Here is a 19,499-nt window from a genome sequence, read left to right on the forward strand (position 1 = left end):
ATATGCGATTGCTATATATTTTTGTATTTGATCTTCTTTATATATTTCTTCTTTTTCTTAAAAAAAAATAAATAACAGATTAAAAAGAAAAAATCACCTTTGAAATTTTATTTTCTGTTTTTTTATTCTTTAGTGCGTGTAAAAAAAAACATGGTCTGTTATGGCCTCTTTTATAGCCAAAATTACAAGATTCATTTTGTTTTTTGCTTTTGTTTGCTACTGCTCTTTTATTTTTTTCTTTGTTGTTCTCTACTGCCTTGCGTGTTCGTTTTTCTTTGCAGGTGACAGTGGCAGAAGGCGAGTCGACAGTGGTGGCAGAGGGGTGTCAGATTGCACGCGGAGAGGCGGCGCGGTACAGACATGCGGCTAGGGTTTCTTCTTCTTCTTCTTCTTCTTTTTTGCTGAAAATAGTTTAGGTTTTGGGCTTGTTGAGTCATTAGGGTTTTTTTTGTATTTGGGCTATTTGTATTTGTAAATGGACTGGACTTTGACATTGGACCATTAATATTATTTATTTATTTTATTTTGGTTTTATATTTTTGTATTTTGAGTTTCTGGTTTGGGCCCAGGCAAAATAGGCCCACTACATTTACCATTTCTTGAATTTATATGTATCTCTTCATTGTTGGGTAGAGTTGAAAAGTGCACAATTTTTAACTAATATAAACCTCCTTTCATTTTTTACCTCATTTTCATCTCGGAAGAATTGATTTTTATGCATTAGGATATGAAATAATAGTCTCACTTTTTTTTCCTCATTTTTCTTCCTTACCAAGTACACTTAAAATTTATTTTCTTTCCCTTTTTTCATTCCCTCTTTTAGTGACGGAACCAAATTTTTTCTTGTAGGGCGGAATTAAATTGTATATTTTTACGATATTAAAAATGTAATTTCATCATTTTAACAGTCTATATATTTATATTTTTAAATGGTTAAATTAAATTTTTATCATTTTTTGAGGGTTAAAGTGTAATTTTATCATTACTGATTTAAAGTTTCATAAATTATAAAGGGCCTAAATTGAAATTTTACCATTTTAAGGGGGCATGACCCCCTAAGCCTCTTAGTGGCTCCACCATTGCCTTCCTTCCACTTTTCCACCTAACCAAATATAGCCTTAGGCTTTGCTCAGTAGAGGGAAAGGAAAATTGGAAGGATAGAAAATTGATGGGGTGAAAAAAGTAGAAAGAGGGGAAATATATTTCTTTCCATAGGTGTGTTTGGTAGGAATGATAGAAAAATAGAAAGAAAAAATAATTTGCTTTTCATCCACTGTTTTGTAGAGTTGAAAAATGTAAAGAAAGAAAATGAAACATTTGGAAAATGTATAATTTGAACTAACATATACTTCTCTCTCGTTTTCTCTCCTCTCATTAGGATTTAAAATGACCTCCCCCGTGTTTTCTTTCCTCTCACATTTCTCCCTACCAATCACATTCAAAGTTTATTTCATTTCACTTTTCTACTCCTTCCTTCTATCCCTTCACTTTCCCACTCACCCATGTACATCTTTAATGTTTAGGTTAGATTTGTTGGCATTTTTCATTCCTTTTATATGTTATATTGCTTCCATTGCACGTAACAATGAGCTTTTTCTGCGACATACTTCTTTTGGTAAATATGGTTGTTTGACATAGAATGTTTATAGAATAATTAAAAGCCATTTCGCTCATTGTATTTTTCACTTAGTTATTCTTTGAATGAAGTTGTAATCTTTTAAACTCGTGTGTTTTTTCAGAGAGTTTAATGGTGATGGATGGATGGATGAGCTAAAGATGCCGCAAATGAAGCAATGCAAAAGCTACTAGAGTTTAAGATGATGCAACTGGTTTCTAAACACGATTCCTCTCATGGTTTGGTGGAGGATCCATGTGAAATTGGGGCAACAATAGTGGTGCTTGAGTTTTTGGGAGAAAAAGAGAGGGGGAAGGAAAAAAAAAGAGAAAAGAAAATAAAGTAAAGAAATGAAAAAGTAAAAAATAAAAATAAAACAAAAATAATGTCACGGTTTAGAAACTAGTTGCATTTATAAGCTTGAGAAATAGTTTAGGTACCATTTCAGAGAAAAAAAAACTTAAAAAAAAGTTTAAACATCAACGTAAGAAAAAGAATACATTTTAGCTGCCAATTTATAAGCTAAAACTTTGCTTTAGTATCATTATTTTGTTGGAATTTGCCATATTCATCTCATTTTTTCAAAGAAAATGTATTCAATTGATTCTTTTAAAAGTAATAGTAAATATATATTCTCAAATTATACTGAAAGATAAGATCCTTAGTTATAAAATATTAGAGGAGATTGTTCAAACGAAAAACTATCGACTCAAGTTCGAAAACTCACTTGAAATTTGAGAGAATTTGGATAAAAATACTTTTATGAATAAATTGAAGAACCTAATGGAAAATAAGTTTGGGAAAAAAGTTAGGCTCGTTTAAAATATGGACATTCAAGATCCAAGCCCGACATATTTTCTAAATTAATTTGTAATACATTAAATTATGCTATTTATATATATTATGTAAGTTATAACACATAAAATTAAATCTATAGTAATATATAGTACTATAAATAAACATTAGCAAATTATTAAATTATTATATATAAGTCTATTGAGTCTTAGTTCGATTGCCATGAGCATTGACAATAATGCAGAATGTGGGTCCGAGTGCGCTAAAGCGCATTATCCTCTTATTTATGGATTGGGGAGGGGCTATTGGTAGTTATAAGTATTGTTTCAAAAAGAGCAGATATAACCAGAACCTATAATGAAATTGTTCAAAAATTTTTACCTATATATAATATTTTAATAAATGAAAAATATATTATTAAATACCAAATTAAAAATAATACAATTTTTCAAAAACAATGTAAAAATATGAACAGACCTAAAATAAATTTGTGTCAACTATTTATAAAAAAAAATATGAATGGACTTTAGCAAAAATTTTATCCCATATTTTAAATCAGTACAAACTTGAATAAGGATAAAATATATTATCATACTTAAGTCTGTTATAAATTAAGCTCGACATATGAAGTCATCTAAAGAAACCTACTTTTCAAAATTGGGTGAATAAAAAAATGTTTTCTAAATGAATAAAATATTCTCGAACCTTGGCGATTTTATGGAATGGTGCAAGAATTTTTTTTCATTTTCTATAAAAATCTTTTAGATCATTTTATTTTGCTTATAATTTTATTGTATAAAGCATTGTATCGTAATTAAATATCAAGATTTTAGTTGTTTAATTTATAAATGTATTTAATAAGGTATCAATTTTGGCCTTACAATTAAATTTGGTACCTTAATTGCTTGTTTGATGTTTTAATAAAGGGTGATATTAGTTTGGTTGGGTTAAAATTTTTGGAATTTTCAAACTATTTATTATAATTTGGCAATTTTTTATATTATTTTTTTTTAAAATTTAGATTTATTTTGGCAAAATGAATTTCGTTTTATGACTTTTAAATATTATTTGATAAAATTTCAAAATATTTTTAAAAATATAATTTTTAAGGGGCAATTTACTAAAAAAAAGCCCTTTTTATGTCATTATTTATCGAAATGGCCCGACTTTTTGATTATTTACCGGAAAGGGTCATTTTCTTCGAAAGCGCGTCCACGTCAGCGCGAAGTCAGGGGACGTGTCAGCAAAATGCTCCCCTAGGGAAGTGTTTTGCCCCTTTTTTAAAGGTTAGGGTTTTTGATTGGTTTAGGGTTAGGGTTTAGTGGTTTAGGGTTTTTAGAGTTTAAGGTTTTAGTATTTTTTAAGGGAAAAATTAATTAAATTAGAGTTGAGGGTTAATTAATTAAATTAACTATGAAATTAAAAAAATCAATTAAATTAGAGTTTAGGATTTTTAGGGTTTATTATTAAATTAACTATTAATTACGGAAAAAAGCTCCCACGTGGACACTCTTTTGCTACAGTAATATCTGAAAAATAATTTTAAGAAGATGTTTCTAAATAAATAGTGTCAAAAACGCTTCAAGAAGGATGCACTGTCAGCAAAATTACGGAAAAAAGCTCCTACGTGGACCGTCTTTTGCTACAGTAGTATCTGAAAAAGCCTTAGACTATAAATGAGCCAAATTTCATTTTTAGGTTGCATAAGTTACATCAAGAGAAATTAAGGCTAAAGTAAAATCGAAACTGAAGATAAGTGAACGTATTAGTGCTGTTATTTAATATGATGGCGAGTCCGTGACACCAAGAACGGCGTTGTTTTTTTATCGGAGAACACAGTGCGACTGGTTTTTAACCAGAACATAGATTTGACAGAACTTCGTAAAAGAATTAGGCGTAAAATCTTTGGAACAATTCCAATGAAAGTTTTATCTATTAAGTATCGATTTTTTACTTCGGTTGATCCCGTGAGATATGACTCATTCGACATCAAAGGTCCTCGTAGCTTGGAGGCAATGGTGCAGACTCATCTTGCTAGTAGATCACCTTATCTTGAGTTATATGTACAATTTTAATTGCCAAATGATGCATTTGCGACTTCAACATCTAATGTTGTTCGAGAGGAATACACGACCCCTGCCCGACACTCCATTAGTGGGTGGCAAAACACGGAAGTGCCCGTGTTTGGTAGCAGTATGGAATACGCAACCCTTGCACGACACTCCGTTGGTGGATGAGACATTCACCTCGGTGGGTCGATGTTTGATACTGGAAATATGTACTGGGGAATGACATCAACTTCTAGTGGTTGGCAATCCACATCGGATTGGAGACGTTATGAAACATCTAGAAAAAGGAATGATGTACTTCCTACGACATCCATCGGCGAGGGGACCTCATTCGTTGCAGATGATAGTGGGTCGGATGATGAGTCCGATGTGGATCCACGTCAAGAGTTTGGCCTCGATGGTGCAGAAGTTGAATTATTTTCTGAACTGGAGCCTATTCCAACCATAACTAAAGATGTTGAAGGGCGACAAAAAAATTTTAAACTTTATAAGTAAAAAAATTATAAAATATAAAATGAGTATGGTAAAATATTAAAAAATAAATATTTAAAAAATTACTAATAGTTGAGTGATCATTTTGTAAGTTTTTATAATTCGATAGCTAAAAAATCATAGTTAAGTGCTACTAATGTAATTTAATCTAGATATAAAAATATGAAAAATAATTATTATATTTTATGTATATTATATATTTCTATAAAAAAACTTATTTAACATAATTATATACTATGTTTAAATACATTATCTATCTAGTCAAAATACATCTAAAATAAATTTATCAGCATTCATCAGGTGATGAAAATTAAATTATAATTATAATTAAAAAAATTAATTAGTATGGTAAAATATTAAAAATAAGTATATATTTAAAAAAGATATATCAATTTTTTTAAATTACAAAAAAAATTATTTGAAGGGGGGAGGGGCCTTTTATATATATATATATTGACCGTTGGAGTTCAAACCGTCTTGTGACCGTTGGGGGCAAAATGCTTTCGTAGGGGAGCGTTTTGTTGACACGTCCGTTTTTAGGGAAAATAGCCCTTTCCAGTAAATAATCAAAAATTCGAGTCATTTTGGTAAATAATGATATAAAAGGGCTTTTTTTTGGTAAATTACCTATTTTTTAAGTAAATAAAAATAATCATAACTTTTATTTGATTAAAAAAATAATTTTTATATAGAACTTTTAAGTTATTTTCATTATTTTAAATATAAAGTATTTTTATGGTAAAATTTATTTTTATATCATAAATTTAAAATTAATTATAAATAAAATAAAATAAAATCGGTTTCAAGCAAACATCGCTTTTTTAACTTGTATTCCATAAATTATCCAAATCAAGGTTTTCAAAACTAAACAAGTTGAACTTGTAGACCACTAATTCTCAATTCGGCTAGTTCAATTAAATAAAGTATTTAAAAAATATTTAAAAAGTAAAGAAAGTCGATTCAACTATTCTATCTAATCAATTCAACTAATTCACAGATCAACAAGTCCAACTTCTTATTTTAAATGGATACTTCAATCAATTTTCAATTTAACTAATTCAACTAATTAATCCAATTCTAAAAACAATAATCTAAACTTCTCAATTGGAATCAAATTTAAATTCTTCCAATTCCTTTCAATGTGTTAATTTGAATGATGAGGAGAGAGTTGAGAGCTATCCCGTCGTCTAATTTGCTTTCACGTCGGTCTCACGTCTCCTCTCTCTCCGTTCATTTTATTCTTATAGTGATAGAATTAACAATTTCTAAATACAAGATATACTTAACAGACACGAAAATTGTTGATGGGTTCTATTCTTAGTTAAATGAAGCTAAATTTGGGTATTTCCATCTTTCTTTTGGAGCAAATAATAATTAATTTTTCGTGTCTTATAAAATATTATTTTAAAATTTTAAAATTTTTCATACATAGCATGGTTTTAATCCTTAACTTTGTATTACGGATATAACAAAAAATAATATAATTAATATCTATTTAAACATAACTTGATGTAAGTTTTCTACCAAAAAAATATAATTAATATGAAAGGGATTAAAGTTGTCCATGGGCTGGGTTGGGCTCGAAAAATAGGAGGGTTTGTGTAAGAATATATGCTCGAAAACTAAGTTTGGCAGAAAACAAAGCTTGTTTAAAAAACAGGTTGGACCTCAGGTAAGGTTTTTTGGTCCGAGCCCGACTAAACTCAAGTTTTTAATAAAAACCCCATACTATTTTTGTTGTTGTTTTCCCAATTTTTGTCTCTACCGTTTCATTATTATGTTGTTACTATTTTGTTGTTAATGTTTGGATATTGTATAACTCTTGTTTTATTGTTAATTTTGCTATTAGTTTAGAGGTATTTGCTTGTTAAGTTGTGCTTATCTTATTGCTATTTAAGTATAAAGACTATTTTTAATTTATTTTTAATTTGTAGGGAAACATTTATTTTAATATTTTTAGTGCATTTGGTGTGTTATATTTTTTAAAATTTTTATATAAAAAATAAAATTTAAAAAATTAATATGGGCCAAGCCTGAGTATTAGCATTTTTATCTGGATCGAGTTTGAACAAAAATCTAAACCCATTTTTTTGGACCAAGTCGGGCTTGAGTGTAAAATTTTATCAAGGCCCGACTCGATCTAACCCATGGACATGATCTCTAGAAGGAATTCACTACACTAGAATAAAATTAAAATGGTTTTATACATTTTCGTAAGTTTTGTAGATTAATATTTTAATGATTCAATTATTGAATTTATTGATATAATTGTACTTATCATTGCATGTAAAATTTCAAACCATTCTCTATTATAACAATCTAAAAAAGTGTATATATAAATATTCATTCAATAGACTATTTTTTTTTTGCATAAAACAAATAGCTCGTCAAATTTGATATGCATGATATATAAATAGAGTATAAAATATGACGACTAAATTATTAAAATATTAATAGTATAAAAATTAATGTTAATTTTACACTGATTCCTCCTTAATTAATATATAATTAGATGTATACTTTCTAACAAAAAGATAATATAGTTAATATCTATTTGAACGTAATTAGATGTAGACTTTTTACCAAAAAGAACAATTATTATCCTTTCACATGCATAAAGACAAATATGAATTAATATTTGATAATTAATTAGTTAGCATTGATTTTGTACGTTTCTAGCAAATGGTTAGCGTCAATTGCAATCGGCGTCATAATTTTTGTCTCTTCTAAATCCATTTGATTTTTGTTTTGTCTCGTTTAGGAAATAAAAATGACGTAAAATTATAGTTCATGCCAACTATATATAAAGTGTAACTTAACTAGCCATTAGGTTACACAAAATTCTCATTCTTAATTACAAATCTAATCATTCATTGTTTACAGGGACAACATGCTGCTTAAGGTCCAAGTGATTTCCGAAGAGATTGTAAAGCCATCATCTCCGACTGCCGATAGACTGCGTCGATACCAACTATCGTTCCTAGATCAATTAAATGCCTCGTTCTATAATGCTTTGGTCTATTTCTACCCAAAAATATGCGATACTGAAGCCAACAAAATCACAGTTTCCAATCGGCTGAAACACTCCATTTCCAATGCCCTTACCTATTTTTACCCACTGGCTGGTCGGATAACGGATGACCAGTTGTTTGTTGATTGCAACGATGAGGGGATACCCTTTTTGGAAGTTGGAGTGAAGTGCCAACTTTCAGATGTTTTAAACAATCCAATTCCCAAAGAACTCAACAAGTTGCTTCCTTTTGATTTCCATGGTGCTAAAAAAGTTCCCCTTGGAATCCAATTCAACGTTTTCGACTGTGGGGGGATAGCGGTTGGTGTTTGTATTTCCCACAAAATTGGAGACGCCCTTTCATTTTTCTCGTTTGTGAATATGTGGGCAGCCATTGCTCGTGGAGAGACGAATTTGATTGCCCCCGAATTCAAATCAGCCTCGCTTTTCCCACCACGAGACCTTTGGGGATACACGCCAGGAGCTAGTTTAATAAAAAAAGGACAAACAATAACCAAGAGATTCGTGTTTTGTGCCACCAAAGTGGAGGAAATTAGAAGAAAATATGCTGAGAATACTAACCAAACACGCCCGACTCGTGTTGAGGCCTTATCAGCTTTCATATGGGAGCGTTTCCTTACTGCCTTTGGTGCAAGATCAAGACCAGATACGCTTTGCGCAATTGTTCACTTGGTAAATTTACGTGCGAGAATTGAGCCTCCAATGCCGGGTTCTTTATTTGGAAACCTTTCTGGCTTAGCAATGACTATCCCATCCATGGACAGTAACATCGTTACCCAAATAAGAGACTCCATAAAAACAGTGAACAAGGAGTACGTGATGAAACTAAATAATGGATATACTCACCAGGAATATCTTAGGGATATGGCAACAAGTTATGGCAAAGGCGAGATGGTTACCTTAACGTTCACAAGTTTATGCAGGTTTCCTATGTACGAAGCTGATTTTGGTTGGGGGAAACCCATATGGGCTGGCTCTGCAGATCGACAAATAAAGAATGTAACTACTTTAACGGACGCCATAAATGGTGATGGAATAGAGGCTTGGGTTACCTTAAATGAAGAAGAAATGGCGAAATTTGATTGTGATGAGGAATTGCTTGCATATGTTAATAACCCAAAAAGCTTGTAAAGAGGATTAAGTAGTGCCTGTATTGTTTATGTCAAAGCTTTAATTTTGTTGTTGTTGAAGCATGTTTTCATTTCAGGTTTGCATATATATATATTTTTCCGTATCTATTATGGGAGACGGATCGTGATTATTACATAATGGATGGGGGAAGATTTTGGAAGTATTTAACGTTTGGTTTGCTGTTCAATTATGAAAAAGCCTCACTTGTTCCCAGTTACCACTTCTCCTCCCCCTTTTTTAGCAAAGATGCAAAAGGGACACCCCTCACCATATGGTCTTCGCCAAGACACCAATCATCTTAGCAAATTTAGCCTTCCTTTAATTGTTTAAAAAATAAACAATATGGGTTCTCGGATATGAAGTTTCAACATCAGGTTGAAGATTGATTCCTTTAGTTCCATCTCTAGAATTTATTTTTCTATCTCCTCTGAAAGTCTCCATTAATGGCCTGCAACTGAATTGGCAGAGTCAGATTTTCTCCATCAAAAGCTACTTCTTAGCTTCACCTTGCTCTGTTCCACTTCCTATTACAACAGAATTCTGAACATTCACACTTTCTTTTGCTTGGCCTTCAGCTTCTTCACTACCTCCATCACACCCATGACTTTCTTTCTTCAATAAAAACATCTCCAAATAAAAATCAACACCAAATTTGAAATAAAATGCAATTAAAAGGTAAATAGCAACAACACCATCAATGTAAAAGTAGAAAATTAAAAGTAAACAAAGAATCAATATCATAATTACTCCCTCTACTCCATTCTTTTGCTCCTTCTTACTCTATTCTCCCCTTACACAATTGTCTCAAGGTGATACATCTTCCATAATTAGAAGTATTTTTTTTCTATGAAATCTAGATGTGGTATGTTTGATCTTTGGCATATCTTCAATATAATCTACATGAGATGCAACCTTATGTCTCACTTGAGCATCAATAAATTGTTGGTCTTCAAAAGTAAAATGTGTTTGGACTTTTCTCACCCAAATATGCTTTTTATCACATTTTGCCAATTGCAAACACTTGTTGTAACAGGTTTGCAACAGCCTTGAGTTTCTTCCAATTACGCATCATTTGTTATATCCCTTGTAACACCCCCTAACCCCAAACCATCCCGGAAGAGGGTTATGAAGCATTACCGGAGTTTACAGAATAATTACACATAATTCCATTATTTTCTTATGTTCATGTCAAAACTGTCTTTTTGAGCAACAGTCACTAAAATAATTATATCTAGAGCTACGAAACTCCAAATTAAGTTCTTTTAATTTTCCTTAAAACTAGACTCATATACCTTTCTACCATAAAATTTTCAGAATTTTTTATTTATCCAATTAGTACATTTTATTTCTAAAAGTTTACCCTATTTTGCAGTCTAATAGTTCTGACCTCTCTTTACTAAAAATTATTTATCTCATAATTCGGGACTCGGATGATGTTCCTATCTATCCCACTTGAAAATAGACTCGATAAGGATTTTAACTATATAAATTAAAACTCATAATTATTTTTGTATAATTTCTAATGATTTTCTAAAATCAGAACAGAGGATCTCGAAGTCATTCAGACTCTGTCTCACAACAATTTAAATATCTCATAACATAAAATCCAATTGCATGCACCGTTTCCTCTATATGAAACTAGACTCATCAGGCTTTAATCTCATATTTTATTCAGCCCTTAATTCAATTTTCACAATTTATGGTGAATTTCAAAAGTTACACTACTGAAGGCCATATTTATTCATTTACCACTATTATTCACTAAATCCATACAATATCATTTCATCCTTACATTTACAATTTCAAAATGACACACACATAAGACATCCTAGGTACATGCTATTACCAATAATTAACACACTTTATCTTAATGAATTCTGGATCGAACTGGGATGCTGATTCAACGTTCTATCTTTACTAAACCAAATTAACTTTGAACCTTGAAACCCCAAATTTTCCTTTTTCTTTTTCTTTCTTTCTTTCTCCCCTGTTTCTTCTCTGTTTCGTTTCCACATTCTGTTCCTTTCCTTTATTTCCTTTTATTTACTTTACTTTTAATAATATATAATATACTTATATAATAAGCAAACATATATGTGTATTACAAGTGTATGTATATCATTGGTACACATAATTTTTTTTTTACCACACACTTGTCTTACTTTTATTCATTTTATAATATAATATCAATTTAAATAACAATAACAATAACAATAATAATTAAATAGAAAACTATAATAAATAATAATAATTTAATATATATTTTAACACATAAAAATCTCAGATTTTTCTGTTTATACCGCCTCACTTAGGACAAATGGCATAATTACCATTTTGGCCCTCTTCATTTTCTTTTAATCTACAATTCAACTTTCATCCTTTATTCAATTTAGACATTTTTCCTAATTACTCTTAATTAAGCTAAATTTACTTAATTAAACTCTAATTAACCACTCATTTTACTTCATAAATATTTTTAATAAATATTTACGAATCCGTTTTTCAGAAATGGAGACCCGAAAATACACTGTTTCAGTAACGGTAAAATTCGAGTTATTACAATTCTCTCCCCCTTAAGAAATTTCGTCCTCGAAATTTGCCTAAAAGAGATGTGGGGGTTTAGTGATCTCACTGTTTCTTTCGGTTCCCATGTTGCTTCCTCGATGATATGACTTTACCATTCAAGCTAATATCTCAACTGACTCTTTTTTTTTTTTTGAAATTTTACATGGCCCAACAGAACAAGAACTCAACTTCTTTTTCAACCCGATCTTCAAAATTTTCTTTCAAACTGAATCTTTAAGAAATATCATATCACTAACAAAATACTCGATATCCTAACATTTCAAGTCCACATATAATTCTTGTCTGTCAAAACTCAAAACTGCTTTCAATCTATCTCGAATCACTTCCACTTTTCTTCAATTTCACAAATTAAACAATTCCGCATATTCTTTTTCTCACTGTATTTAATCAGATCTCATGCAGTTTTACATCTTAATCATTCAGAACTTCATACAGTGCTGAAAACTGTTATTACGTACCCAGAACTTTTTGTACTTGTTCTATAATCAGAGTATAAACCACGTATCTCAATAAAAAAAATAATAGAAACCACCATACCATGAAATCTGATAATCTCAGAAACCTATATTTCAGACAATTATTAAGAAATTTATTCATACCTGAATAGAATTTGCAGACTTTACCATACCTTCGACGATTATTCAAATACCGTCTTTCTTTTTTTAAAGATCGAGATAATTCCAATTCAAACCCATAAAAATTATATCCCACTTCCATTCTGATATCCTTTCTAGCTGTAACAGTTCTGAAGATATATGTATCTGATATAAACATTTATATGTAAATTCAAAGTATTGCTTTTCTTTTCCCAGTCTTCAATACATCTGTCTCAAATCACTGTACATCTTATTCTTCCAGAATGCATAGACATAGTACTACTATAATTTCATGCAAATTCTCATGTATATGTTCTGAATCTCTCTGTTCGGCTTTTATTTCTAAATAGCAAACAACTATCATATCCAGTCCAAAATGTTTTTAATCAGAAATCATCTGTATACTATATCCATTTAACCGATAACTCATTACCACATTTCTGAACTTTGCAGACCTGCTGTAGAGAAGTAAGTTTAACCTTTATTTCGACTAGAATTGAGCGATCATCAGATAATGATAATAGAGTGTTCATAGTTCATAACACAAAGCAAAACTTTCAATGCTGAGTATTCATAACTCCATTTTCTTTTTCCTGGATGATATTCAATTATCAAATCATGATCTCTTAGTGCAAAGACAACATGTATCAAATAATTCTTCTCATGTAATTCTAACTCTCCAAAACATGATTCATTAGTTTTCTTTCTTGCATCAAAACACTGCTATCCCTGTAAATCACAAGTTTCTTCACCGGATTTCAGACTAAACCAGAACTAATACTTCAGTTAACTGAGCTTTCAACTAATCAAAACCTTGCTAACGTCTATCAGATCATTCCAATTCCACATCTTTCTGTAATAACCGACTAGTTTTAGAAAACTTTTGATTTCAAATATATTTTCACTATCATTTCAGTTACAAAATCTATAGCACATTCAACTTCTTCAATCAACAGTAGTTCGGGCAATTCTTCTGGAAACACATTAGAATTCTCTTGCACTATTGCCACTGATTTAAACCTTAACTTAAATACTTTAATATTCAATACATAAATAAGGTAAATATTATGACCCCTTTCCGGCATATATCTGTGTTGGCATGTTCAATATCACAATAGACAATTAGCTCAATCTTCTCTGATTCAACAAAACATTTCATCATTCTATCCTTGCAATATAATATACTTTTGCTTATAATTTACCACCATATCATGCAGAATTAACCATTCCATTATTGAGATTATATCAAACAGTAAGAACATCAAATCGATCAGAAAACAGTAGTATCATTATCAAACAGTTCCTGCAGATCTTATCAGCCCATAAATACTAATCTGAAAAATTTAATGCTTCAACCCAAAAATTTCAGCAAACCCAACAGGCAAATTTTTAATAGATACTGAACTTATGTAATCTTAGGAATAGTCAAACCAATATCAATTTAAATTAATCATATTAGTGTCGATAAAGAAGGAAATACCTGTAATGATATCCGGTAGAGAAACATCTTCTTATATACAATTAACATATGCCCTGACTGATATTCATTCTCCAGATTTTATAGTGAAATCCTTTATCACACTTCGACTACCACTCGCATTTCTGGGTTACAGAGTAATCTACCTCTAGTAACTGTAGTATTCTGTCTTGAAATTTAAATAATATCTTTTTCAACTCTCTTCAATCAATCACTAAGATAATGATCAGAAGAATCATATCTAACTCATATTCTGCTCTTTATTCTACATTCTTCGACTTTATATTTTCATTTTAAACCATCTTCAAACCACTTGTATCATACAGTTTCTATCGGAATATACCCTCTGATATATTTATTTAATCAAACAAATTCCCTTCATACACAGTTGCAGTTATATGATCCTGTTTAAGCTTCAAAAATTCTGTACGTTTCTGATCAAGAAATCTCTGACTGATATATATATTTTTCTTTCAGAACTCATCTCAGAAAACTTTCAAATAACCATTTCTTAATCACAACATAATCAATGTTTTCTACCACTGGTAACCTGAATCTTTTAACAGGAATATTATACCCTTCTAATATTTAATCGGTGATCAGAACAATTCATTTACAATCCCGATAATATTCTCTAACCAGATTTCATTTCTTTCAAGATCATTCTCAACTGTAATTCTCAATTCATCCACACCATATATATACATGTCCAGATCATTAACAGCAGATAACTTACCCGTTCAGACAAGCTCTATACCTTGAACCACTTCGGGAACCGATTAAGAAACAGGAGGGGCAGATATCATAACAAATACAATTTCTTCTATTTACTGAAGAACATCAGTTATAATTCTAAATAATTATGTATAATTTTTTTTCTATTATTTCATTAGTCATCATTCAGTAATTAATTACCCATTGAGTTTATACCCAGTGTTGTTGATTCAGTTTTCATCTAATTCACGAGACTATTCGTCTCCAGTACACATTTCATAATCAATACCATCGATATTTTTGTCTAAGATTTTCACTATAAAACAGTACCAAACAAATATATCAACATCCGATCCCAACTCAATTTCGACTCTATTATGGCATGTACCTCTAGACTCAATTCCGAGCTCGATTTAGCCCGAGAATCGGCTAAACCTGAATAGCTCTGATACCAACAATTGTAACACCCCCTAACCCCAAACCATCCCGTAAGAGGGTTATGAAGTATTACCGGAGTTTACAGAATAATTACACATAATTCCATTATTTTCTTATGTTCATGTCAAAACTGTCTTCTTGAGCAATAGTCACTAAAATAATTATATCTAGAGCTACGAAACTCCAAATTAAGTTCTGTTAATTTTCCTTAAAACTAGACTCATATACCTTTCTACCATAAAATTTTCAGAATTTTTGATTTAGCCAATTAGTATATTTTATTTCTAAAAGTTTACCTTGTTTCGCTGTCTAATAGTTCTGACCTCTCTTCACTAAAAATTATTTATCTCATAATTCGGGACTCGGATGATGTTCCCATCTATCCCTATTGAAAATAGACTCGATAAGGATTTTAACTATATAAATTAAAACTCATAATTATTTTTGTATAATTTATAATGATTTTCTAAAATCAGAACAGAGGATCTCGAAGTCATTCAGACTCTGTCTCACAACAATTTAAATATCTCTTAACATAAAATCCAATTGCATGCACCGTTTCCTCTATATGAAACTAGACTCATCGGGCTTTAATCTCATATTTTATTCAGCCCTTAATTCAATTTTCACAATTTATGGTGAATTTCAAAAGTTACACTACTGAAGGCCATATTTATTCATTTACCACTATTATTCACTAAATCCATACAATATCATTTCATCCTTACATTTACAATTTCAAAATGACACACACATAAGACATCCTAGGTACATGCTATTACCAATAATTAACACACTTTACCTTAATGAATTCTGGATCGAACTGGGATGCTGATTCAACGTTCTATCTTTACTAAACCAAATTAACTTTGAACCTTGAAACCCCAAATTTTCCTTTTTCTTTTTCTTTCTTTCTTTCTCCCCTGTTTCTTCTCTGTTTCGTTTCCACATTCTGTTCCTTTCCTTTATTTCCTTTTTATTTACTTTACTTTTAATAATATATAATATACTTATATAATAAGCAAACATATATGTGTATTACAAGTGTATGTATATCATTGGTACACATATACATTTTTTTTACCACACACTTGTCTTACTTTTATTCATTTTATAATATAATATCAATTTAAATAATAATAACAATAACAATAATAATTAAATATAAAACTATAATAAATAATAATAATTTAATATATATTTTAACACATAAAAATCTCAGATTTTTATGTTTATACCGCCTCACTTAGGACAAATGGCATAATTGCCATTTTGGTCATCTTCATTTTCTTTTAATCTACAATTCAACTTTCATCCTTTATTCAATTTAGACATTTTTCCTAATTACTCTTAATTAAGCTAAATTTACTTAATTAAACTCTAATTAACCACTCATTTTACTTCGTAAATATTTTTAATAAATATTTACGAATCCGTTTTTCAGAAACGGAGACCTGAAAATACACTGTTTCGGTAACGGTAAAATTCGGGTTATTACACCCCTAACTCGTATCTGTTGCCGAAATAGGGTTACAGAGTATTATCGAAGTTTACAGAATAGTTACACATAATTCTTGTCATTTATTATATATAATCGAGACTAATCATGTTGTCCCTTAAATAGACCCTTGAGGCCTAATTTAAATATTATAAGCAAGTCGGGACTAAATCGGTAATTCAAAAAAATTTTCGCAAAATTTAAAAATTTTTCCTAGGTACAGGGGTTACACGCCCGTGTGGCTAAGGGAGACACCCGTCTGGTCCTATGACATGCCTATACTTCAGGCCGTGTCTTACCCCGTGTAACTCCCTGACTTGGGTCACACGAACAACCACACGCCCGTGTGTTAGACCGTGTGGCCAATTTATTTTCCTAAAATTAGGTGCAATTTTCACACGGCAAAGCCACACACCTGTGTGCTAGACCATGTGCCTCACACGGTTGAGACACAAGTCCGTGTCTCTGACTGTATGCTCAATTCTGAGCATTCTATTTCTAAATTTTAAGATGCAGGGGACACACAGCCAGACTACACGCCCATGTGTAAGGTCGTGTGTCACACATGCCTGTGTCTCTGCCCGTGTGGACGAAAATAGGTCATTTAAAGGCCACTTTTCTCACTCTTTTCACAATTCACCTGCATACAACACTCTCATATACCAATATAACCCAATCGAGCAACCAAAACAAACCAAAAATCAAGTTTTAGAACCAATATATCATCACACAACTCATTTTCATAAACTTACCACATTAACTCCATTCATTGATTACTATAAGCTATTACTAAGTACATGCATACAAACATACATATATGTATTTGTACCACTCTCAACCATATTACAAGTTTACTTCTTTTCAATTTAACTCTATACATGCCATATAAACCTTAAGATGCATAACAAATCTACCGGAGTTATCTGGATAGTGTGAACCGAAGTGTTTATCTGATCTTCCAAACTTCTCGAAAGTCAACAAAAAACATTTAACAACTAAAGTAAGCTTAATGAAGCTTAGTAAATTCGTTGAATTTAAACATAAATCTTACCAAACATACTAAAACAACTCATTTAAATAAAGCTTTCAATATACATTTCCTACCAATCACAACTTCAATTGATGAATTCACTTATTTCATATCAAAATCAACAATATCATTGAGTCTTCGACCATTAGTATCAAATGTCACTTACTGAATTATCAACCTTTATCAAACTAATGAATGTCTTACGGATATGAGTACATCGTAACTGAAGCCCGAGGGTTGAACAGAAGCACATAAGTTGTAACAACCCATTTTTTAGTGAAATCGGAACAGTGGTTTAGGGACCCCAAATCCGATCCAAAATAATTTTTATTTTTATTTTACCATATGGCCTATAATATGATTGAAATGACATGTGAAAATTTTTATATAAAATTTTTATCGATTTAGTGCCTAATTACGAGAAGGACTAAATCGTAAAAAAATACGAAAGTTGAATTCTAGTAGCTATGAGGAGAAAATAGCTATGGAATTTAAAACTTAAGGTTCTTATAAGATAATTAGACCATTAATAAAAGTATGTAGATTTTTTATAGTGACTCATCCATGGAATTATAGAAAAAGACAAGGGACGAAATTGGAAATACCAAAATACATGATTAATTAAAAAAATGAATAGAATTATATCATCTTATTTTGTCATCTTCAACCTTAAAACCACATGAAGACCCTAGGAGAGAGAAAATAAGCTTTCAAGGCCTAATTGGGTAAGTTCCCTTGTCTCATTTTTAGTAATTTTGGTATTTTTGGAACCAGGATAGCTTAATCTCTCTATTTAAGGGATTAATTTGAAATTTTATCAAGGTATGAAAATGGTTCATGGATGTATTATGCTAGAAATTAGAAATTTATGGTAGAAAATGAAGATTATTGATAGATAAATAACTTTTGCAAGGTGATTTTTGATGAAAACTTGATTTAAAGACTAAAAAGTAAACTTGTAAAATTTGATGAAAAATTTTGAAATTTTGTTTAAACATGTGCTGGAAAATTTGTAATGGGGCTTTGGTTAGGCTTGGAATAGGGAGTAATTTATACAAGTTTCATTTTTCGGGTTTAGGGACAAGATCGAAATTTTTGGAAAAGCTAAGAGCAAAATGGTAATTTTGCCTAAGACATAAATTGAGTTTTTCTAAGAATGAAATTTATGAAATTAATGATTAAATTCATTTATATAGATCCGGAAAACACAAACTCGAGGTTAGATCGAGGAAAGGAAAAGATTTCGGATTAGTAGATTTTTACGGGAACAAGTGTCGAGGTAAGTTCGTATAACTTAATCGGATATGTAATAATGTAAATTGAATGTTGCATTGTATGTAATGTGATTTATGTTAATGTGCCTTACTTGTATGTTATGATGGAAAATTATACATGCTTGAAATGGTAATAAAGGATTAAGTTTTGATTGAATATTGAATTCCAATAAATGTATATGCTTTCCCGAAACTAATAAAGTCCTACATTTGTTGTGGACGGCATTTAGCTCAGATGAGTAATCCCAATAACTTTGTTATATAAAGGATTTAGCCTAGATGGGTAATCCCGATATAATACCTCTCAAGCACTCGTTAGGATTAGGGTTTAGCCTAGACTGGTAATCCTAATCGAGCTCTTGTGAGCATACGTTATTTAAAGGATTTAGCCTGGACTGGTAATCCTATTATACAACATGTGACTTGTGAGTGTGTTCCTTGGTTAAGTACCCTAAGGGGTACCCTCGATAAGAATTGACGGATTAATGAATCGTACACCTCGAGTGTACTACTTGAGCCTTCATCGGGATTTCAATAACTCAATGGACATATAACTCTTGATTTGGCATAAAAATCTTGAGATAAAATAATAATGACTTGAAAGAACATTGCTTGATGAGCTCATCTATATTACTTGATTGATATGAAGATTTTGGTGACTAACATGTTTGATTGATTGTATGTGTTTAGGCAATTTAGCCAAATGGATGGAAAACATGATATGTATGCTTAGATTTATTAAACAAGATTGGT

General features: G+C 30.8%; 1 protein-coding gene across 1 annotated transcript; it reads left to right on the top strand.

The window, feature by feature from the left end:
• Positions 1–4,668: 4,668 nt before the first annotated feature.
• On the top strand, positions 4,669–9,133 carry LOC107928671 (stemmadenine O-acetyltransferase). Its single transcript, XM_016859928.2, has 2 exons — positions 4,669–4,943; positions 7,855–9,133. Exons 1-2 carry the CDS (start codon positions 4,669–4,671, stop codon positions 9,131–9,133), a joined length of 1,554 nt encoding a protein of 517 aa, XP_016715417.2.
• The last annotated feature ends 10,366 nt before the right edge of the window (positions 9,134–19,499 follow it).

The sequence above is a fragment of the Gossypium hirsutum genome, chromosome A12 (genome assembly GCF_007990345.1).
Source record: "Gossypium hirsutum isolate 1008001.06 chromosome A12, Gossypium_hirsutum_v2.1, whole genome shotgun sequence".
Lineage (NCBI taxonomy): Eukaryota > Viridiplantae > Streptophyta > Magnoliopsida > Malvales > Malvaceae > Gossypium > Gossypium hirsutum.

Excerpts from the sequence above, each read along its gene's own strand:
- LOC107928671 (XM_016859928.2), top strand. The coding sequence starts at position 4,669 with ATGTTTGATACTGGAAATATGTACTGGGGAATGACATCAACTTCTAGT. Across the intron at positions 4,944-7,854 it reads ATAACTAAAGATGTTGAAGG|GGACAACATGCTGCTTAAGG; the intron begins GCGACAAAAAAA and ends CATTGTTTACAG.